This window comes from Haliotis rubra, unplaced genomic scaffold (assembly GCF_003918875.1).
Source record: "Haliotis rubra isolate DU_JTF1 unplaced genomic scaffold, ASM391887v1 Scf457, whole genome shotgun sequence".
NCBI classification, from domain to species: domain Eukaryota; kingdom Metazoa; phylum Mollusca; class Gastropoda; order Lepetellida; family Haliotidae; genus Haliotis; species Haliotis rubra.
In genome coordinates this window covers 145,511-171,724 of record NW_025767143.1, presented here as the reverse complement: position 1 = coordinate 171,724, position 26,214 = coordinate 145,511, and the positions used below count along the sequence as shown (strand labels likewise).

General features: G+C 40.8%; 1 protein-coding gene across 1 annotated transcript in view; it reads right to left on the bottom strand.

Annotated features, from left to right (window-relative positions):
• LOC124290110 (adenomatous polyposis coli protein-like) overlaps nucleotides 1-26,214 on the bottom strand; it is a 96,401-nt gene that overhangs the window by 42,788 nt on the left and 27,399 nt on the right. The window contains 1 exon segment of the mRNA XM_046726805.1: nucleotides 4,374-4,644. Coding sequence (XP_046582761.1) covers nucleotides 4,374-4,614 — 241 coding nt within the window. The 5' untranslated portion in view covers nucleotides 4,615-4,644.

Genomic DNA, 26,214 nt, shown 5'->3' with positions numbered 1-26,214 from the left:
AATCACTGGTGTATCTACAGAATGCTGACTGTTCTGTCCAGATTCCTCCAGATAAGTTCCTGTGGCAGTACCGTACTGCACTGTGAACAATAGAACACACATCAATGATCAATATGTCTCTGTGATCTAAGTGTCACATCTGTGACTGTGTGATCTGTGCCAGGTGGAAGACAGGAAGAGCCTCCACTACAGCTAGGAGTGCCAGTGTGTGAGTTGTCCATGAGGCAACTGGCAACTTTCTACACCAGAATATACAGTGTGTGGGTTGTCTGTCTGATTCACCAGCACATGGAGCTGCCCAGCTCGGATTACACATATTGCACAAGCATCTGTCCAACTGTTAACAGATCATCAGCACACAGCAGTGCTCTACACAGAGAACACTCCACACACAGGAGGTAGTGCAGGTGTAATAGAATACTAACGTTATACACACCAGTAATACATCCTCTACATGGAAAATACCAACTTTATACACACCAGCAATATGTCCTCTACATAGAGAATACCACCACTGTATGTACACCAGCAATACATCCTCTACATGGAAAATACCAACTTTATACACACCAGCAATATGTCCCCTAAGTGGAGAATACAAATGTTATACACACTATTAATACGTCCTCTACATGGAGAATACCACCACTGTATGTACACCAGCAATATGTCCCCTATGGAGAATAGAATACCACCTACATGTATGTACACTGTATGTACACCAAATATGTCCTCTACATGGAGAATACCACCACTGTATGTACACCAGCAATATGTCCTCTACATGGAGAATACCACCACTGTATGTACACCAGCAATATGTCCTCTACATGGAGAATACCACCACTGTATGTACACCAGCAATATGTCCTCTACATGGAGAATACCACCACTGTATGTACACCAGCAATATGTCCTCTACATGGAGAATACCACCACTGTATGTACACCAGCAATATGTCCCTCTACATGGAGAATACCACCACTGTATGTACACCAGCAATATGTCCTCTACATGGAGAATACCACCACTGTATGTACACCAGCAATATGTCCTCTACATGGAGAATACCACCACTGTATGTACACCAGCAATATGTCCTCTACATGGAGAATACCACCACTGTATGTACACCAGCAATATGTCCTCTACATGGAGAATACCACCACTGTATGTACACCAGCAATATGTCCTCTACATGGAGAATACCACCACTGTATGTACACCAGCAATATGTCCTCTACATGGAGAATACCACCACTGTATGTACACCAGCAATATGTCCTCTACATGGAGAATACCACCACTGTATGTACACCAGCAATATGTCCTCTACATGGAGAATACCACCACTGTATGTACACCAGCAATATGTCCTCTACATGGAGAATACCACCACTGTATGTACACCAGCAATATGTCCTCTACATGGAGAATACCACCACTGTATGTACACCAGCAATATGTCCTCTACATGGAGAATAAAACCTACCACCACTGTATGTACACCAGCAATACATGTCCTCTACATGGAGAATACCACCACTGTATGTACACCAGCAATATGTCCTCTACATGGAGAATACCACCACTGTATGTACACCAGCAATACGTCCTCTACATAGAGAATACCACCACTGTATGTACACCAGCAATATGTCCTCTACATGGAGAATACCACCACTGTATGTACACCAGCAATATGTCCTCTACATGGAGAATACCACCACTGTATGTACACCAGCAATATGTCCTCTACATGGAGAATACCACCGCTGTATGTACACCAGCAATACGTCCTCTACATGGAGAATACCACCACTGTATGTACACCAGCAATACGTCCTCTACATGTGAGAAAGCCAACTTTTTGCAGGACATTATTGGGATCATGAAGGTGATTACTGGGATCACGAAGGTGATTACTGGGACCAGGAAGGTGATTACTGGGATCACGAAGGTGATTACTGGGACCAGGAAGGTGATTACTGGGATCACGAAGGTGATTACTGGGACCAGGAAGGTGATTACTGGGACCAGGAAGGTGATTACTGGGACCAGGAAGGTGATTACTGGGACCAGGAAGGTGATTACTGGGACCAGGAAGGTGATTACTGGGACCAGGAAGGTGATTACTGGGACCACGAAGGTGATTACTGGGACCACGAAGGTGATTGCTGGGACCACGAAGGTGATTGCTGGGACCAGGAAGGTGATTACTGGGACCACGAAGGTGATTACTGGGTCCACGAAGGTGATTGCTGGGACCACGAAGGTGATTACTGGGACCACGAAGGTGATTACTGGGACCACGAAGGGGATTACTGGGACCATGAAGGTGATTACTGGGACCACGAAGGTGATTACTGGGACCAGGAAGGTGATTACTGGGACCAGGAAGGTGATTACTGGGACCATGAAGGTCCTGTGTGGTGTCCTGGAGGACTCTATATATTTCGGGTCAATACTTCAGCACCTTGAAGATCAGGATGCAACCTTCAGGATAATATATAGTTTTTTTCACTTGAATTCCATTACAGTGCATACCGTACACACATTTCAGCATCACAAATAAACCCTATCGCACACAATGTGCACTAATGGAAATATCCATGTTTTCTCAAGGTCAGATGTCAAACAATAGGTCAAGGGCCCAACCATACCTGGCTGTTTCTCAAGGTATGATGTCATCAAAATAGGTGAAGGACCCAACCATACCTGGCTGTTTTTCAAGGTATGATGTCATCAAAATAAGTCAAGGACCCAACCATACCTGGCTGTTTTTCAAGGTACGTCATAAAAATTGGTCAAGGACCCAACCATACCTGGCTGTTTTTCAAGGTACGTCATAAAAATTGGTTAAGGACCCAACCATACCTGGCTGTTGCTCATGGCAAGGCTTGAGAGGTTAACCTATTTGCACCAGGTGTAACCTGAGGTAAAAACCTAGTTGCACGAGCCAAAATCCAATTGCAATGTAGTGTGTTAAAACGTCAGAGGTTTCGGTGCACATAAACATATTTCCATGATGTAGTACCCATGAAACCATAGCAACACAGAGACTCAGATGATCCCTGTTTACAAGAGCTGTCATAGCTGAAGCGTGTATATGAACAGCAATATTTCAGTGCCATCGCTATTCAAAGTTTAGAAGAAAACTGAGCTGACATATTTATGCTGATCATGTTAGATTTATTGTTGATTTATTTCTCAAAACTTGACTTCCACCTTGTGCAAGTTGAGACTCATAACTAGGTAAGGAACAGAGCACTAAATTGAGACCTGCAAGGTGAAATGTCATAAAAAAGGTCAAAAACCAAACAACGCCTGTCAGCTTCTCAAGGTCAGAGAGAGTGAGTTAGTGTCATCATTGCCATTGAACAGTATTTCAATCACTAGAGTGACAATAAGTTTAAAACAATATTCGCAGCAAAACATGCACATTCCCAATCTAATGTACCACCCTCCCCTCTGTGGAGTTAGAGCTGACAGAAAGGCTGTACTTGACCCCTCCACACCCTAGTATTCCTGTACTCACCCCCTCCACACCCTAGAGTTGCTGTACTCACCCCCTCCACATCCTAGTGTTCCTGTACTCACCCCCTCTACACCCTAGTGATGCTGTACTCACCCCCTCCACACCCTAGTATTGCTGTACTCACCCATCTACATCCTAGTGATGCTGTTCTCACCCCCTCCACACAATAGTGATGCTGTACTCACCCCCTCCACACCCTAGTGATGCTGTACTCACCCCTCCACACCCCTAGTGATGCTGTACTCACCCCCTCCACACCCTAGTGATGCTGTACTCACCCCTCCACACACCCTAGTGATGCTGTACTCACCCCATCCACACCCTAGTGTGTTGGCGCCTGCCTCACTCCACTGCTGTGCTCACCCATCCACATCCCTAGTGATGCTGTTCTCCACCCCCTCCACACCCTAGTGTTGCTGTACTCACCCCCTCCACACCCTAGTGTTGCTGTCTCACCCCTCCACACCCTAGTGTGTGTTGCTGCTGTACTTATCCAAACCTTAGTGTTGCTGTACTCACCCCTCCACACCCTAGTGATGCTATACTCACCCCCTCTACACAATAGTGATGCTGTACTCACCCCTCCACACCCTAGTGTTGCTGTACTCACCCCCTCCACACCCTAGTGATGCTGTACTCACCCCCTCCACACCCCATGTTGCTGTACTCACCCCCTAGGTTGGTGCTGATGCTGGCGCCTGCCTCACCCCTCCACATCCTAGTGATGCTGTACTCACCCCCTCCACACCCCATGTTGCTGTACTCACCCCCTAGGTTGGTGCTGATGCTGGCGCCTGCCTCACCCCCTCCACACCCTAGTGATGCTGTACTCACCCCCCAGGTTGGTGCTGATGCTGGCGCCTGCCTCACAGGGCTCCTCCCCCTCCTGGTACTCGCACTCACTGTCCTGCATGGCCAGCTGGATGTGGGAGAGGACATCCTTCATGTTGGATGCCTCATTCTCCAGCTTCGTCAGGTGACTCGAGTTGTCCTGCAGCTCTCGTCTCAGATGGGAGTTCTCGGACTTCAGACATTCCACCTGCTTCAGCAGCTCGTCATACGACGACAGTGACATGACGGCGGAGATATGACCTCGTATCACATGCTGAAATACACAGATATACCATACTGTCAGTCTAACATGGTGGAGATATGACCTCGTATCACATGCTGAAATACACAGATATCAAACACTGTCAGTCTAACATGGTGGAGATATGACCTCGTATCACATGCTGTAAAACATAGCTATCAAACACTGTCAGTCTAACATGGTGGAGATATGACCTCATATCACATGCTGAAATACACAGATATCAAACACTGTCAGTCTAACATGGTGGAGATATGACATCGTATCACATGCTGTAATACATAGCTATCAAACACTGTCAGTCTAACATGGTGGAGATATGACATCGTATCACATGCTGAAATACACAGATATCAAACACTGTCAGTTTAACATGGTGGAGATATGACATCGTATCACATGCTGTAATACATAGCTATCAAACACTGTCAGTCTAACATGGTGGAGATATGACCTCGTATCACATGCTGAAATACACAGATATCAAACACTGTCAGTCTAACATGGTGGAGATATGACCTCGTATCACATGCTGAAATGTACAGATATCAAACACTGTCAGTCTAACATGGTGGAGATATGACATCGTATCACATGCTGTAATACATAGCTATCAAACACTGTCAGTCGAACATGGTGGAGATATGACCTCGTATCACATGCTGAAATACACAGATATCAAACACTGTCAGTCTAACATGGTGGAGATATGACCTCGTATCACATGCTGTAAAACATAGCTATCAAACACTGTCAGTCTAACATGGTGGAGATATGACCTCATATCACATGCTGAAATACACAGATATCAAACACTGTCAGTCCAACATGGTGGAGATATGACCTCGTATCACATGCTGTAATACATAGCTATCAAACACTGTCAGTCTAACATGGTGGAGATATGACCTCATATCACATGCTGAAATACACAGATATCAAACACTGTCAGTCCAACATGGTGGAGATATGACCTCGTATCACATGCTGTAATACATAGCTATCAAACACTGTCAGTCCAACATCGTGGAGATATGACCTCGCAGATACACCACACTGTAATTTGATTTCGGATTATCTCATACATTGCAATACATTTTCCTGAACATTAAGAATTTACTGCCACAGAATCAATTTGCAAACATTATTTTGGGGAAGATATGTATGGGGATAGGTTCTTGTGTATTATCAGCTGGACTAAGGGCCAGGTTCATGTGTATCATCAGCTGGACTAAGGGCCAGGTTCTTGTGTATCATCAGCTGGACTAAGGGCCAGGTTCATGTGTATCATCAGCTGGACTAAGGGCCAGGTTCTTGTGTATTATCAGCTGGACTAAGGGCCAGGTTCATGTGTATCATCAGCTGGACTGAGGGCCAGGTTCTTGTGTATTATCAGCTGGACTAAGGGCTGGGTTCATGTGTATTATCAGCTGGACTAAGGGCCAGGTTCATGTGTATCATCAACTGGACTAAGGGCCAGGTTCATGTGTATCATCAGCTGGACTAAGGGCCAGGTTCATGTGTATCATCAGCTGGACTAAGGGCCAGGTTCATGGGTATCATCAGCTGGACTAAGGGCCAGGTTCATGTGTATCATCAGCTGGACTAAGAGACCAGGTTCATGGGTATCATCAGCTGGACTAAGGGCCGGGTTCATGTGTATCATCAGCTGGACTAAGAACCAGGTTCATGGGTATCATCAGCTGGACTAAGGGCCAGGTTCACGTGTCTCATCAACTGGACTTAGGGCCAGGTTCATGTGTATCATCAGCTGGACTAAGGGCCGGGTTCATGTGTATCATCAGCTGGACTATGGGCTTGGTTCATGGGTATCATCAGCAGGACTAAGGGCTGGGTTCATGGGTATCATCAGCTGGACTAAGGGCCAGGTTCATGTGTATCATCAACTGGACTAAGGGCCAGGTTCATGTGTATCATCAGCTGGACTAAGGGCCGGTTCATGTGTATCATCAGCTGGACTAAGAACCAGGTTCATGGGTATCATCAGCTGGACTAAGGGCCGGGTTCATGTGTATCATCAGCTGGACTAAGAACCAGGTTCATGGGTATCATCAGCTGGACTAAGGGCCGGGTTCATGTGTATCATCAGCTGGACTAAGAACCAGGTTCATGGGTATCATCAGCTGGACTAAGGGCCAGGTTCACGTGTCTCATCAGCTGGACTTAGGGCCAGGTTCATGTGTATCATCAGCTGGACTAAGGGCCGGGTTCATGTGTATCATCAGCTGGACTATGGGCTTGGTTCATGGGTATCATCAGCAGGACTAAGGGCTGGGTTCATGGGTATCATCAGCTGGACTAAGGGCCAGGTTCATGTGTATCATCAGCTGGACTATGGGCTTGGTTCATGGGTATCATCAGCTGGACTAAGGGCCGGGTTCATGTGTATCATCAGCTGGACTATGGGCTTGGTTCATGGGTATCATCAGCAGGACTAAGGGCTGGGTTCATGGGTATCATCAGCAGGACTAAGGGCCAGGTTCATGTGTATCATCAGCTGGACTAAGGGCAGGGTTCATGTGTATCATCAGCTGGACTAAGGGCTGGGTTCATGGGTATCATCAGCAGGACTAAGGGCCAGGTTCATGTGTATCATCAGCTGGACTAAGGGCAGGGTTCATGTGTATCATCAGCTGGACTAAGGGCTGGGTTCATGGGTATCATCAGCTGGACTAAGGGCTGGGTTCATGGGTATCATCAGCTGGACTAAGGGCTTGGTTCATGTGTACCATCAGCTGGACTAAGGGCTGGGTTCATGTGTATCTCAGCTGGACTAAGGGCCAGGTTCATGTGTATCATCAGCTGGACTATGGGCTTGGTTCATGGGTATCATCAGCTGGACTAAGGGCTGGGTTCATGTGTATCTCAGCTGGACTAAGGGCAGGGTTCATGTGTATCATCAGCTGGACTAAGGGCCAGGTTCATGTGTATCATCAGCTGGACTAAGGGCCAGGTTCATGTGTATCATCAGCTGGACTATGGGCTTGGTTCATGTGTATCATCAGCTGAACTAAGGGCCAGGTTCATGTGTATCATCAGCTGAACTAAGGGCCAGGTTCATGTGTATCATCAGCTGGACTAAGGGCCAGGTTCATGTGTATCATCAGCTGGACTAAGGGCCAGGTTCATGTGTATCATCAGCTGTATTGAGGGCCAGGTTCATGTGTATCATCAGCTGGACTAAGGGCCGGGTTCATGTGTATCATCAGCTGGACTAAGGGCCGGGTTCATGTGTATCATCAGCTGGACTAAGGGCCAGGTTCATGTGTATCATCAGCTGGACTAAGGGCCAGGTTCATGTGTATCATCAGCTGGACTAAGGGCCAGGTTCATGTGTATCATCAGCTGGACTAAGGGCCTTTTATCTACACTGATATACAAATAATTCATGTTATTATTTTGGGGAATCAAGGTATGTTGTGACAGGTTTGAGTGAATATGTTGATACTGATCAATCCAATGAAGGGCAACTATGACCCTCCATCAAGCAGTGAGTCAGCTCTTATGAATCTTGTGGTCCAAGGTAATTACTCTGTCAAGTCACCAAGTCCTGCTGGTAGTGGACATGTCAGGCCAGCCACCAGCCAATCACAGGGAGCGTTACAGACAGCTGGCCAATCAGAGTTGGTGAAGGTGGGATGGAGAGATAAGATGAAGGTGTTCTGACTGACAGTGTTATTCCCTTGGGTGCAGGGTGTGAAATGAACAATTTGACTCTCTGATGAAGAAACAGTGTGAGCTGATGCAGCAAGTGGGGGGCCATCTCAACAGCTGCAGCAACAAGTGGGGACCATCTCAACAGATGCAGCAACAAGTGGGGGACCATCTCAACAGCTGCTGGAACAAGTGCGGACCATCTCAACAGATGCAGCCAAAAGTGGGGACATACTCAACAGATGCAGCAACAAGAGGGGACCTATTCAACAGCTGCTGTTACAAGGGGAGGGGGGGGGGAGCAATCTTAGCAGCTACAACAAGAAGTGAGGGACCATCTCAACAGCTGTTGCAACATGTGGGGTACATTGCATTGAGTCATGTACCACCTTAACTAGTGAGTGAGTGGGCATTGTTTTACGCTGCTTTTAGCAATATTCCAGCAATATCATAGCAGGGGGCACCAGAAATGGGCTTCACACATTGTGGGGAATTGAACCCTCGTCTTTGGTGTGATGAGCGAACAGTTTAACACTAGGCTCCATCATGTCATTATCACAAAAAATGTGCAAACGTCATTGGTGAAAATGTAGTTTTGAGATGCCCCCCATAGTCTGGCTGAGATGTACAGGTCATCTGATGGACGGCCTGGCACCGGAAGGCTCATTCATCACAGGAATTCAACATTCATTTATACAGGGTAAAAACTCAAGTGAAATCTGTCAGTTTGGTTCACCATGGTCACTAGACATCAGTTCCGGTCTGATAATTCCAGGAATATAACGATTCTTTAAAACAAATACAACTGTTGAAAGGTCTGTGTTATACTGCATAACATTGTGTGAATCTGTAACTGTACACCATCGTGTAGATCTGTGTTATACTGCATAACATTGTGTGAATCTGTAACTGTACACCATCGTGTAGATCTGTGTTATACTGCATAACATTGTGTGAATCTGTAACTGTACACCATTGTGTAGGTCTGTGTTATACTGCATAACATTGTGTGAATCTGTAACTGTACACCATCGTGTAGATCTGTCTTATACTGCGTAACATTGTGTGAATCTGTAACTGTACACCATCGTGTAGATCTGTGTTATACTGCATAACATTGTGTGAATCTGTAACTGTACACCATCGTGTAGATCTGTGTTATACTGCATAACATTGTGTGAATCTGTAACTGTACACCATCGTGTAGGTCTGTCTTATACTGCATAACATTGTGTGAATCTGTAACTGTACACCATCGTGTAGGTCTGTCTTATACTGCGTAACATTGTGTGAATCTGTAACTGTACACCATCGTGTAGGTCTGTGTTATACTGCGTAACATTGTGTGAATCTGTAACTGTACACCATCGTGTAGATCTGTCTTATACTGCATAACATTGTGTGAATCTGTAACTGTACACCATTGTGTAGGTCTGTGTTATACTGCATAACATTGTGTGAATCTGTAACTGTACACCATCGTGTAGGTCTGTGTTATACTGCGTAACATTGTGTGAATCTGTAACTGTACACCATCGTGTAGGTCTGTCTTATACTGCATAACATTGTGTGAATCTGTAACTGTACACCATTGTGTAGGTCTGTGTTATACTGCATAACATTGTGTGAATCTGTAACTGTACACCATCGTGTAGGTCTGTGTTATACTGCGTAACATTGTGTGAATCTGTAACTGTACACCATCGTGTAGATCTGTGTTATACTGCGTAACATTGTGTGAATCTGTAACTGTACACCATCGTGTAGATCTGTCTTATACTGCATAACATTGTGTGAATCTGTAACTGTACACCATTGTGTAGGTCTGTGTTATACTGCATAACATTGTGTGAATCTGTAACTGTACACCATCGTGTAGGTCTGTGTTATACTGCGTAACATTGTGTGAATCTGTAACTGTACACCATCGTGTAGATCTGTCTTATACTGCATAACATTGTGTGAATCTGTAACTGTACACCATTGTGTAGGTCTGTGTTATACTACATAACATTGTGTGAATCTGTAACTGTACACCATCGTGTAGGTCTGTGTTATACTGCATAACATTGTGTGAATCTGTAACTGTACACCATCGTGTGTAGGTCTGTGTTATACTGCGTAACATTGTGTGAATCTGTAACTGTACACCATCATGTAGGTCTGTCTTATACTGCATAACATTGTGTGAATCTGTAACTGTACACCATTGTGTAGGTCTGTGTTATACTGCATAACATTGTGTGAATCTGTAACTGTACACCATCGTGTAGGTCTGTGTTATACTGCATAACATTGTGTGAATCTGTAACTGTACACCATCGTGTAGGTCTGTGTTATACTGCGTAACATTGTGTGAATCTGTAACTGTACACCATCGTGTGTAGGTCTGTGTTATACTACATCACATTGTGTGAATCTGTAACTGTACACCATTGTGTAGGTCTGTGTTATACTACATCACATTGTGTGAATGTGTAACTGTACACCATTGTGTAGGTCTGTGTTATACTACATCACATTGTGTGAATGTGTAACTGTACACCATCATGTAGATCTGTCTTATACTGCATAACATTGTGTGAATCTGTAACTGTACACCATTGTGTAGGTCTGTGTTATACTGCGTAACATTGTGTGAATCTGTAACTGTACACCATCGTGTAGGTCTGTGTTATACTACATAACATTGTGTGAATCTGTAACTGTACACCATTGTGTAGGTCTGTGTTATACTACATAACATTGTGTGAATGTGTAACTGTACACCATCATGTAGATCTGTCTTATACTGCATAACATTGTGTGAATCTGTAACTGTACACCATTGTGTAGGTCTGTGTTATACTACATCACATTGTGTGAATCTGTAACTGTACACCATTGTGTAGGTCTGTGTTATACTACATAACATTGTGTGAATCTGTAACTGTACACCATTGTGTAGGTCTGTGTTATACTACATCACATTGTGTGAATGTGTAACTGTACACCATCATGTAGATCTGTCTTATACTGCATAACATTGTGTGAATCTGTAACTGTACACCATTGTGTAGGTCTGTGTTATACTACATCACATTGTGTGAATCTGTAACTGTACACCATCGTGTAGGTCTGTGTTATACTGCGTAACATTGTGTGAATCTGTAACTGTACACCATCGTGTAGATCTGTCTTATACTGCATAACATTGTGTGAATCTGTAACTGTACACCATTGTGTAGGTCTGTGTTATACTACATCACATTGTGTGAATCTGTAACTGTACACCATCGTGTAGGTCTGTGTTATACTACATCACATTGTGGGAATCTGTAACTGTACACCATCGTGTAGGTCTGTGTTATACTGCGTAACATTGTGTGAATGTGTAACTGTACACCATCATGTAGGTCTGTCTTATACTGCGTAACATTGTGTGAATCTGTAACTGTACACCATCGTGTAGATCTGTCTTATACTGCATAACATTGTGTGAATCTGTAACTGTACACCATTGTGTAGGTCTGTGTTATACTACATCACATTGTGTGAATCTGTAACTGTACACCATCGTGTAGGTCTGTGTTATACTACATCACATTGTGTGAATCTGTAACTGTACACCATCGTGTAGGTCTGTGTTATACTGCGTAACATTGTGTGAATCTGTAACTGTACACCATTGTGTAGGTCTGTGTTATACTACATCACATTGTGTGAATCTGTAACTGTACACCATTGTGTAGGTCTGTGTTATACTACATCACATTGTGTGAATCTGTAACTGTACACCATTGTGTAGGTCTGTGTTATACTGCATCACATTGTGTGAATGTGTAACTGTACACCATCATGTAGATCTGTCTTATACTGCATAACATTGTGTGAATCTGTAACTGTACACCATTGTGTAGGTCTGTGTTATACTACATCACATTGTGTGAATCTGTAACTGTACACCATTGTGTAGGTCTGTGTTATACTACATCACATTGTGTGAATGTGTAACTGTACACCATCATGTAGATCTGTCTTATACTGCATAACATTGTGTGAATCTGTAACTGTACACCATCATGTAGGTCTGTGTTATACTACATCACATTGTGTGAATCTGTAACTGTACACCATTGTGTAGGTCTGTGTTATACTGCGTAACATTGTGTGAATCTGTAACTGTACACCATTGTGTAGGTCTGTGTTATACTACATCACATTGTGTGAATCTGTAACTGTACACCATTGTGTAGGTCTGTGTTATACTACATCACATTGTGTGAATCTGTAACTGTACACCATTGTGTAGGTCTGTCTTATACTACATCACATTGTGTGAATGTGTAACTGTACACCATTGTGTAGGTCTGTGTTATACTACATCACATTGTGTGAATCTGTAACTGTACACCATTGTGTAGGTCTGTGTTATACTGCATAACATTGTGTGAATCTGTAACTGTACACCATTGTGTAGGTCTGTGTTATACTGCGCGTAACATTGTGTGAATCTGTAACTGTACACCATTGTGTAGGTCTGTGTTATACTACATCACATTGTGTGAATCTGTAACTGTACACCATTGTGTAGGTCTGTGTTATACTACATCACATTGTGTGAATGTGTAACTGTACACCATCATGTAGATCTGTCTTATACTGCATAACATTGTGTGAATCTGTAACTGTACACCATTGTGTAGGTCTGTGTTATACTACATCACATTGTGTGAATCTGTAACTGTACACCATCGTGTAGGTCTGTGTTATACTACATCACATTGTGTGAATCTGTAACTGTACACCATCGTGTAGGTCTGTGTTATACTGCATAACATTGTGTGAATCTGTAACTGTACACCATTGTGTAGGTCTGTGTTATACTACATCACATTGTGTGAATCTGTAACTGTACACCATTGTGTAGGTCTGTGTTATACTACATCACATTGTGTGAATGTGTAACTGTACACCATTGTGTAGGTCTGTGTTATACTACATCACATTGTGTGAATGTGTAACTGTACACCATCATGTAGATCTGTCTTATACTGCATAACATTGTGTGAATCTGTAACTGTACACCATTGTGTAGGTCTGTGTTATACTGCGTAACATTGTGTGAATCTGTAACTGTACACCATTGTGTAGGTCTGTGTTATACTACATCACATTGTGTGAATCTGTAACTGTACACCATTGTGTAGGTCTGTGTTATACTACATCACATTGTGTGAATGTGTAACTGTACACCATCATGTAGATCTGTCTTATACTGCATAACATTGTGTGAATCTGTAACTGTACACCATTGTGTAGGTCTGTGTTATACTGCGTAACATTGTGTGAATCTGTAACTGTACACCATTGTGTAGGTCTGTGTTATACTACATCACATTGTGTGAATCTGTAACTGTACACCATTGTGTAGGTCTGTGTTATACTACATAACATTGTGTGAATGTGTAACTGTACACCATCATGTAGATCTGTCTTATACTGCATAACATTGTGTGAATCTGTAACTGTACACCATTGTGTAGGTCTGTGTTATACTACATCACATTGTGTGAATCTGTAACTGTACACCATCGTGTAGGTCTGTGTTATACTGCGTAACATTGTGTGAATCTGTAACTGTACACCATCGTGTAGATCTGTCTTATACTGCATAACATTGTGTGAATCTGTAACTGTACACCATTGTGTAGGTCTGTGTTATACTACATCACATTGTGTGAATCTGTAACTGTACACCATCGTGTAGGTCTGTGTTATACTACATCACATTGTGTGAATCTGTAACTGTACACCATCGTGTAGGTCTGTGTTATACTGCGTAACATTGTGTGAATGTGTAACTGTACACCATCATGTAGGTCTGTCTTATACTGCGTAACATTGTGTGAATCTGTAACTGTACACCATCGTGTAGATCTGTCTTATACTGCATAACATTGTGTGAATCTGTAACTGTACACCATTGTGTAGGTCTGTGTTATACTACATCACATTGTGTGAATCTGTAACTGTACACCATCGTGTAGGTCTGTGTTATACTACATCACATTGTGTGAATCTGTAACTGTACACCATCGTGTAGGTCTGTGTTATACTGCGTAACATTGTGTGAATCTGTAACTGTACACCATTGTGTAGGTCTGTGTTATACTACATCACATTGTGTGAATCTGTAACTGTACACCATTGTGTAGGTCTGTGTTATACTACATCACATTGTGTGAATCTGTAACTGTACACCATTGTGTAGGTCTGTGTTATACTACATCACATTGTGTGAATGTGTAACTGTACACCATCATGTAGATCTGTCTTATACTGCATAACATTGTGTGAATCTGTAACTGTACACCATTGTGTAGGTCTGTGTTATACTACATCACATTGTGTGAATCTGTAACTGTACACCATTGTGTAGGTCTGTGTTATACTACATCACATTGTGTGAATGTGTAACTGTACACCATCATGTAGATCTGTCTTATACTGCATAACATTGTGTGAATCTGTAACTGTACACCATCATGTAGGTCTGTGTTATACTACATCACATTGTGTGAATCTGTAACTGTACACCATTGTGTAGGTCTGTGTTATACTGCGTAAACATTGTGTGAATCTGTAACTGTACACCATTGTGTAGGTCTGTGTTATACTACATCACATTGTGTGAATGTGTAACTGTACACCATTGTGTAGGTCTGTGTTATACTACATCACATTGTGTGAATGTGTAACTGTACACCATTGTGTAGGTCTGTGTTATACTACATCACATTGTGTGAATCTGTAACTGTACACCATTGTGTAGGTCTGTGTTATACTGCATAACATTGTGTGAATCTGTAACTGTACACCATTGTGTAGGTCTGTGTTATACTGCGTAACATTGTGTGAATCTGTAACTGTACACCATTGTGTAGGTCTGTGTTATACTACATCACATTGTGTGAATCTGTAACTGTACACCATTGTGTAGGTCTGTGTTATACTACATCACATTGTGTGAATGTGTAACTGTACACCATCATGTAGATCTGTCTTATACTGCATAACATTGTGTGAATCTGTAACTGTACACCATTGTGTAGGTCTGTGTTATACTACATCACATTGTGTGAATCTGTAACTGTACACCATTGTGTAGGTCTGTGTTATACTACATCACATTGTGTGAATGTGTAACTGTACACCATCATGTAGATCTGTCTTATACTGCATAACATTGTGTGAATCTGTAACTGTACACCATCATGTAGGTCTGTGTTATACTACATCACATTGTGTGAATCTGTAACTGTACACCATTGTGTAGGTCTGTGTTATACTACATCACATTGTGTGAATGTGTAACTGTACACCATCATGTAGGTCTGTGTTATACTACATCACATTGTGTGAATCTGTAACTGTACACCATCATGTAAATCTGTCTTATACTGCATAACATTGTGTGAATCTGTAACTGTACACCATTGTGTAGGTCTGTGTTATACTGCGTAACATTGTGTGAATCTGTAACTGTACACCATTGTGTAGGTCTGTGTTATACTACATCACATTGTGTGAATCTGTAACTGTACACCATTGTGTAGGTCTGTGTTATACTACATCACATTGTGTGAATGTGTAACTGTACACCATCATGTAGATCTGTCTTATACTGCATAACATTGTGTGAATCTGTAACTGTACACCATTGTGTAGGTCTGTGTTATACTACATCACATTGTGTGAATCTGTAACTGTACACCATTGTGTAGGTCTGTGTTATACTACATCACATTGTGTGAATGTGTAACTGTACACCATCATGTAGATCTGTCTTATACTGCATAACATTGTGTGAATCTGTAACTGTACACCATTGTGTAGGTCTGTGTTATACTACATCACATTGTGTGAATCTGTAACTGTACACCATTGTGTAGGTCTGTGTTATACTACATCACATTGTGTGAATGTGTAACTGTACACCATCATGTAGATCTGTCTTATACTGCATAACATTGTGTGAATCTGTAACTGTACACCATCATGTAGGTCTGTGTTATACTACATCACATTGTGTGAATCTGTAACTGTACACCATTGTGTAGGTCTGTGTTATACTGCGTAACATTGTGTGAATCTGTAACTGTACACCATTGTGTAGGTCTGTGTTATACTACATCACATTGTGTGAATCTGTAACTGTACACCATTGTGTAGGTCTGTGTTATACTACATCACATTGTGTGAATGTGTAACTGTACACCATTGTGTAGGTCTGTGTTATACTACATCACATTGTGTGAATGTGTAACTGTACACCATTGTGTAGGTCTGTGTTATACTACATCACATTGTGTGAATCTGTAACTGTACACCATTGTGTAGGTCTGTGTTATACTGCATAACATTGTGTGAATCTGTAACTGTACACCATTGTGTAGGTCTGTGTTATACTGCGTAACATTGTGTGAATCTGTAACTGTACACCATTGTGTAGGTCTGTGTTATACTACATCACATTGTGTGAATCTGTAACTGTACACCATTGTGTAGGTCTGTGTTATACTACATCACATTGTGTGAATGTGTAACTGTACACCATCATGTAGATCTGTCTTATACTGCATAACATTGTGTGAATCTGTAACTGTACACCATTGTGTAGGTCTGTGTTATACTACATCACATTGTGTGAATCTGTAACTGTACACCATTGTGTAGGTCTGTGTTATACTACATCACATTGTGTGAATGTGTAACTGTACACCATCATGTAGATCTGTCTTATACTGCATAACATTGTGTGAATCTGTAACTGTACACCATCATGTAGGTCTGTGTTATACTACATCACATTGTGTGAATCTGTAACTGTACACCATTGTGTAGGTCTGTGTTATACTACATCACATTGTGTGAATGTGTAACTGTACACCATCATGTAGGTCTGTGTTATACTACATCACATTGTGTGAATCTGTAACTGTACACCATCATGTAGATCTGTCTTATACTGCATAACATTGTGTGAATCTGTAACTGTACACCATTGTGTAGGTCTGTGTTATACTGCGTAACATTGTGTGAATCTGTAACTGTACACCATTGTGTAGGTCTGTGTTATACTACATCACATTGTGTGAATCTGTAACTGTACACCATTGTGTAGGTCTGTGTTATACTACATCACATTGTGTGAATGTGTAACTGTACACCATCATGTAGATCTGTCTTATACTGCATAACATTGTGTGAATCTGTAACTGTACACCATTGTGTAGGTCTGTGTTATACTACATCACATTGTGTGAATCTGTAACTGTACACCATTGTGTAGGTCTGTGTTATACTACATCACATTGTGTGAATGTGTAACTGTACACCATCATGTAGATCTGTCTTATACTGCATAACATTGTGTGAATCTGTAACTGTACACCATCATGTAGGTCTGTGTTATACTACATCACATTGTGTGAATCTGTAACTGTACACCATTGTGTAGGTCTGTGTTATACTACATCACATTGTGTGAATGTGTAACTGTACACCATCATGTAGGTCTGTGTTCTACTACATCACATTGTGTGAATCTGTAACTGTACACCATCATGTAGGTCTGTGTTATACTACATCACATTGTGTGAATCTGTAACTGTACACCATCATCTAAATCTGTCTTATACTACATCACATTGTGTGAATCTGTAACTGTACACCATCGTGTAGGTCTGTGTTATACTACATCACATTGTGTGAATCTGTAACTGTACACCATCGTGTAGGTCTCTGTTATACTGCGTAACATTGTGTGAATCTGTAACTGTACACCATTGTGTAGGTCTGTGTTATACTACATCACATTGTGTGAATCTGTAAGTGTACACCATTGTGTAGGTCTGTGTTATACTACATCACATTGTATGAATGTGTAACTGTACACCATTGTGTAGGTCTGTGTTATACTACATCACATTGTGTGAATGTGTAACTGTACACCATCATGTAGATCTGTCTTATACTGCATAACATTGTGTGAATCTGTAACTGTACACCATTGTGTAGGTCTGTGTTATACTACAACACATTGTGTGAATCTGTAACTGTACACCATTGTGTAGGTCTGTGTTATACTACATCACATTGTGTGAATCTGTAACTGTACACCATTGTGTAGGTCTGTGTTATACTACATCACATTGTGTGAATGTGTAACTGTACACCATCATGTAGATCTGTCTTATACTGCATAACATTGTGTGAATCTGTAACTGTACACCATTGTGTAGGTCTGTGTTATACTGCATAACATTGTGTGAATCTGTAACTGTACACCATTGTGTAGGTCTGTGTTATACTACATCACATTGTGTGAATCTGTAACTGTACACCATTGTGTAGGTCTGTGTTATACTACATCACATTGTGTGAATGTGTAACTGTACACCATCATGTAGATCTGTCTTATACTGCATAACATTGTGTGAATCTGTAACTGTACACCATTGTGTAGGTCTGTGTTATACTACATCACATTGTGTGAATCTGTAACTGTACACCATTGTGTAGGTCTGTGTTATACTACATCACATTGTGTGAATGTGTAACTGTACACCATCATGTAGATCTGTCTTATACTGCATAACATTGTGTGAATCTGTAACTGTACACCATCATGTAGGTCTGTGTTATACTACATCACATTGTGTGAATCTGTAACTGTACACCATCGTGTAGGTCTGTGTTATACTGCGTAACATTGTGTGAATCTGTAACTGTACACCATTGTGCAGGTCTGTGTTATACTACATCACATTGTGTGAATCTGTAACTGTACACCATTGTGTAGGTCTGTGTTATACTACATCACATTGTGTGAATGAATCTGTACACCATTGTGTAGGTCTGTGTTATACTACATCACATTGTGTGAATGTGTAACTGTACACCATCATGTAGATCTGTCTTATACTGCATAACATTGTGTGAATCTGTAACTGTACACCATTGTGTAGGTCTGTGTTATACTGCGTAACATTGTGTGAATCTGTAACTGTACACCATTGTGTAGGTCTGTGTTATACTACATCACATTGTGTGAATCTGTAACTGTACACCATTGTGTAGGTCTGTCTTTATACTACATCACATTGTGTGAATGTGTAACTGTACACCATCATGTAGATCTGTCTTATACTGCATAACATTGTGTGAATCTGTAACTGTACACCATTGTGTAGGTCTGTGTTATACTACATCACATTGTGTGAATCTGTAACTGTACACCATTGTGTAGGTCTGTGTTATACTACATCACATTGTGTGAATGTGTAACTGTACACCATCATGTAGATCTGTCTTATACTGCATAACATTGTGTGAATCTGTAACTGTACACCATCATGTAGGTCTGTGTTATACTACATCACATTGTGTGAATCTGTAACTGTACACCATTGTGTAGGTCTGTGTTATACTACATCACATTGTGTGAATCTGTAACTGTACACCATCATGTAGGTCTGTGTTATACTACATCACATTGTGTGAATCTGTAACTGTACACCATCATGTAGATCTGTCTTATACTGCATAACATTGTGTGAATCTGTAACTGTACACCATTGTGTAGGTCTGTGCTATACTGCGTAACATTGTGAGAATCTGTAACTGTACACCATTGTGTAGGTCTGTGTTATACTACATCACATTGTGTGAATCTGTAACTGTACACCATTGTGTAGGTCTGTGTTATACTACATCACATTGTGTGAATGTGTAACTGTACACCATCATGTAGATCTGTCTTATACTGCATAACATTGTGTGAATCTGTAACTGTACACCATCATGTAGGTCTGTGTTATACTACATCACATTGTGTGAATCTGTAACTGTACACCATTGTGTAGGTCTGTGTTATACTACATCACATTGTGTGAATCTGTAACTGTACACCATCATGTAGGTCTGTGTTATACTACATCACATTGTGTGAATCTGTAACTGTACACCATCATGTAGGTCTGTGTTATACTACATCACATTGTGTGAATCTGTAACTGTACACCATTGTGTAGGTCTGTGTTATACTACATCACATTGTGTGAATCTGTAACTGTACACCATCATGTAGGTCTGTGTTATACTACATCACATTGTGTGAATCTGTAACTGTACACCATCATGTAGGTCTGTGTTATACTACATCACATTGTGTGAATCTGTAACTGTACACCATTGTGTAGGTCTGTGTTATACTACATCACATTGTGTGAATCTGTAACTGTACACCATCATGTAGGTCTGTGTTATACTACAACACATTCTGTGAATCTGTAACTGTACACCATCATGTAATTCTGTCTTATACTACATCACATTGTGTGAATCTGTAACTGTACACCATCATGTAGGTCTGTGTTATACTACATCACATTGTGTGAATCTGTAACTGTACACCATCGTGTAGGTCTGTCTTATACTGAATAACATTGTGTGAATCTATAACTGTACACCATCATATAGATCTGTCTTATACTGCATAACATTGTGTGAATCTGTAACTGTACACCATCATGTAGATTTGTCTTATACTGCATAACATTGTGTGAATGTGTAACTGTACACCATCATGTAGATCTGTCTTATACTGCATGACATTGTGTGAATCTGTAACTGTACACCATCATGTAGGTCTGTCTTATACTGCATAACATTGTGTGAATGTGTAACTGTACACCATCGTGTAGGTCTGTCTTATACTACATCACACTGTGTGAATCTGTAACTGTACACCATCGTGTAGGTCTGTGTTATACTACATTCCATTGTGTGAATCTGTAACTGTACACCATCATGTAGATCTGTCTTATACTACATCACATTGTGTGAATCTGTAACTGTACACCATCATGTAGGTCTGTCTTATACTTCATCACATTGTGTGAATCTGTAACTGTACACCATCGTGTAGGTCTGTCTTATACTACATCACATTGTGTGAATCTGTAACTGTACACCATCATGTAGGTCTGTCTTATACTACATCACATTGTGTGAATCTGTAACTGTACACCATCGTGTAGATCTGTCTTATACTGCATAACATTGTGTGAATCTGTAACTGTACACCATCATGTAGGTCTGTCTTATACTGCATAACATTGTGTGAATGTGTAACTGTACACCATTGTGTAGGTCTGTGTTATACTACATCACATTGTGTGAATCTGTAACTGTACACCATCATGTAGGTCTGTGTTATACTACATCACATTGTGTGAATCTGTAACTGTACACCATTGTGTAGGTCTGTGTTATACTACATCACATTGTGTGAATCTGTAACTGTACACCATTGTGTAGGTCTGTGTTATACTACAACACATTGTGTGAATCTGTAACTGTACACCATCATGTAAATCTGTCTTATACTACATCACATTGTGTGAATCTGTAACTGTACACCATCATGTAGGTCTGTGTTATACTACATCACATTGTGTGAATCTGTAACTGTACACCATCGTGTAGGTCTGTCTTATACTGCATAACATTGTGTGAATCTGTAACTGTACACCATCATGTAGATCTGTCTTATACTGCATAACATTGTGTGAATCTGTAACTGTACACCATCATGTAGATCTGTCTTATACTGCATAACATTGTGTGAATCTGTAACTGTACACCATCATGTAGATCTGTCTTATACTGCATAACATTGTGTGAATCTGTAACTGTACACCATCATGTAGGTCTGTCTTATACTGCATAACATTGTGTGAATGTGTAACTGTACACCATTGTGTAGGTCTGTGTTATACTACATCACATTGTGTGAATCTGTAACTGTACACCATCATGTAGGTCTGTGTTATACTACATCACATTGTGTGAATCTGTAACTGTACACCATTGTGTAGGTCTGCGTTATACTACATCACATTGTGTGAATCTGTAACTGTACACCATTGTGTAGGTCTGTGTTATACTACAACACATTGTGTGAATCTGTAACTGTACACCATCATGTAAATCTGTCTTATACTACATCACATTGTGTGAATCTGTAACTGTACACCATCATGTAGGTCTGTGTTATACTACATAACATTGTGTGAATCTGTAACTGTACACCATCGTGTAGGTCTGTCTTATACTGCATAACATTGTGTGAATCTGTAACTGTACACCATCATGTAGATCTGTCTTATACTGCATAACATTGTGTGAATCTGTAACTGTACACCATCATGTAGATCTGTCTTATACTGCATAACATTGTGTGAATCTGTAACTGTACACCATCATGTAGATCTGTCTTATACTGCATAACATTGTGTGAATCTGTAACTGTACACCATCATGTAGGTCTGTCTTATACTGCATAACATTGTGTGAATGTGTAACTGTACACCATCGTGTAGGTCTGTCTTATACTACATCACATTGTGTGAATCTGTAACTGTACACCATCGTGTAGGTCTGTGTTATACTACATCACATTGTGTGAATCTGTAACTGTACACCATCATGTAGATCTGTCTTATACTACATCACATTGTGTGAATCTGTAACTGTACACCATCATGTAGGTCTGTCTTATACTTCATAACATTGTGTGAATCTGTAACTGTACACCATCGTGTAGGTCTGTCTTATACTACATCACATTGTGTGAATCTGTAACTGTACACCATCATGTAGATCTGTCTTATACTACATCACATTGTGTGAATCTGTAACTGTACACCATCGTGGTAGGTCTGTCTTATACTACATCACATTGTGTGAATCTGTAACTGTACACCATCGTGTGGTGTCTTATACTGCATAACATTGTGTGAATCTGTAACTGTACACCATTGTGTAGGTCTGTGTTATACTACATCACATTGTGTGAATGTGTAACTGTACACCATCATGTAGATCTGTCTTATACTGCATAACATTGTGTGAATCTGTAACTGTACACCATTGTGTAGGTCTGTGTTATACTACATCACATTGTGTGAATCTGTAACTGTACACCATTGTGTAGGTCTGTGTTATACTACATCACATTGTGTGAATGTGTAACTGTACACCATCATGTAGATCTGTCTTATACTGCATAACATTGTGTGAATCTGTAACTGTACACCATCATGTAGGTCTGTGTTATACTACATCACATTGTGTGAATCTGTAACTGTACACCATTGTGTAGGTCTGTGTTATACTGCGTAACATTGTGGGAATCTGTAACTGTACACCATCATGTAGGTCTGTGTTATACTGCGTAACATTGTGTGAATCTGTAACTGTACACCATCGTGTAGGTCTGTCTTATACTGTGTAACATTGTGTGAATCTGTAACTGTACACCATCGTGTAGGTCTGTCTTATACTGCATAACATTGTGTGAATGTGTAACTGTACACCATCATGTAGATCTGTCTTATACTGCATAACATTGTGTGAATCTGTAACTGTACACCATCATGTAGATCTGTCTTATACTGCATAACATTGTGTGAATCTGTAACTGTACACCATCATGTAGATCTGTCTTATACTGCATAACATTGTGTGAATCTGTAACTGTACACCATCATGTAGGTCTGTCTTATACTGCATAACATTGTGTGAATGTGTAACTGTACACCATCGGGTAGGTCTGTCTTATACTACATCACATTGTGTGAATCTGTAACTGTACACCATCGTAGGTCTGTGTTGTTATACTACATCACATTGTGTGAATCTGTAACTGTACACCATCATGTAGATCTGTCTTATACTACATCACATTGTGTGAATCTGTAACTGTACACCATCATGTAGGTCTGTCTTATACTTCATCACATTGTGTGAATCTGTAACTGTACACCATCGTGTAGGTCTGTCTTATACTACATCACATTGTGTGAATCTGTAACTGTACACCATCATGTAGATCTGTGTTATACTACATCACATTGTGTGAATCTGTAACTGTACACCATCGTGTAGGTCTGTCTTATACTACATCACATTGTGTGAATCTGTAACTGTACACCATCGTGTAGGTGTCTTATACTGCATAACATTGTGTGAATCTGTAACTGTACACCATTGTGTAGGTCTGTGTTATACTACATCACATTGTGTGAATGTGTAACTGTACACCATCATGTAGATCTGTCTTATACTGCATAACATTGTGTGAATCTGTAACTGTACACCATTGTGTAGGTCTGTGTTATACTACATCACATTGTGTGAATCTGTAACTGTACACCATTGTGTAGGTCTGTGTTATACTACATCACATTGTGTGAATGTGTAACTGTACACCATCATGTAGATCTGTCTTATACTGCATAACATTGTGTGAATCTGTAACTGTACACCATCATGTAGGTCTGTGTTATACTACATCACATTGTGTGAATCTGTAACTGTACACCATTGTGTAGGTCTGTGTTATACTACATCACATTGTGTGAATCTGTAACTGTACACCATCATGTAGGTCTGTGTTATACTACATCACATTGTGTGAATCTGTAACTGTACACCATCATGTAGGTCTGTGTTATACTACATCACATTGTGTGAATCTGTAACTGTACACCATTGTGTAGGTCTGTGTTATACTACATCACATTGTGTGAATGTGTAACTGTACACCATCATGTAGATCTGTCTTATACTGCATAACATTGTGTGAATCTGTAACTGTACACCATCATGTAGGTCTGTGTTATACTACATCACATTGTGTGAATCTGTAACTGTACACCATCGTGTAGATCTGTCTTATACTGCATAACATTGTGTGAATCTGTAACTGTACACCATCATGTAGGTCTGTGTTATACTACATCACATTGTGTGAATCTGTAACTGTACACCATTGTGTAGGTCTGTGTTATACTACATCACATTGTGTGAATCTGTAACTGTACACCATCATGTAGGTCTGTGTTATACTACATCACATTGTGTGAATCTGTAACTGTACACCATCATGTAGGTCTGTGTTATACTACATCACATTGTGTGAATGTGTAACTGTACACCATTGTGTAGGTCTGTGTTATACTACATCACATTGTGTGAATCTGTAACTGTACACCATCATGTAGGTCTGTGTTATACTACAACACATTGTGTGAATCTGTAACTGTACACCATTGTGTAGGTCTGTCTTATACTACATCACATTGTGTGAATCTGTAACTGTACACCATTGTGTAGGTCTGTGTTATACTGCGTAACATTGTGGGAATCTGTAACTGTACACCATCGTGTAGGTCTGTGTTATACAGCGTAACATTGTGTGAATCTGTAACTGTACACCATCGTGTAGGTCTGTCTTATACTGCGTAACATTGTGTGAATCTGTAACTGTACACCATCGTGTAGGTCTGTCTTATACTGCATAACATTGTGTGAATCTGTAACTGTACACCATCATGTAGATCTGTCTTATACTGCATAACATTGTGTGAATCTGTAACTGTACACCATCATGTAGATCTGTCTTATACTGCATAACATTGTGTGAATCTGTAACTGTACACCATCATGTAGATCTGTCTTATACTGCATAACATTGTGTGAATCTGTAACTGTACACCATCATGTAGGTCTGTCTTATACTGCATAACATTGTGTGAATGTGTAACTGTACACCATCGTGTAGGTCTGTCTTATACTACATCACATTGTGTGAATCTGTAACTGTACACCATCGTGTAGGTCTGTGTTATACTACATCACATTGTGTGAATCTGTAACTGTACACCATCATGTAGATCTGTCTTATACTCCATCACATTGTGTGAATCTGTAACTGTACACCATCATGTAGGTCTGTCTTATACTTCATCACATTGTGTGAATCTGTAACTGTACACCATCGTGTAGGTCTGTCTT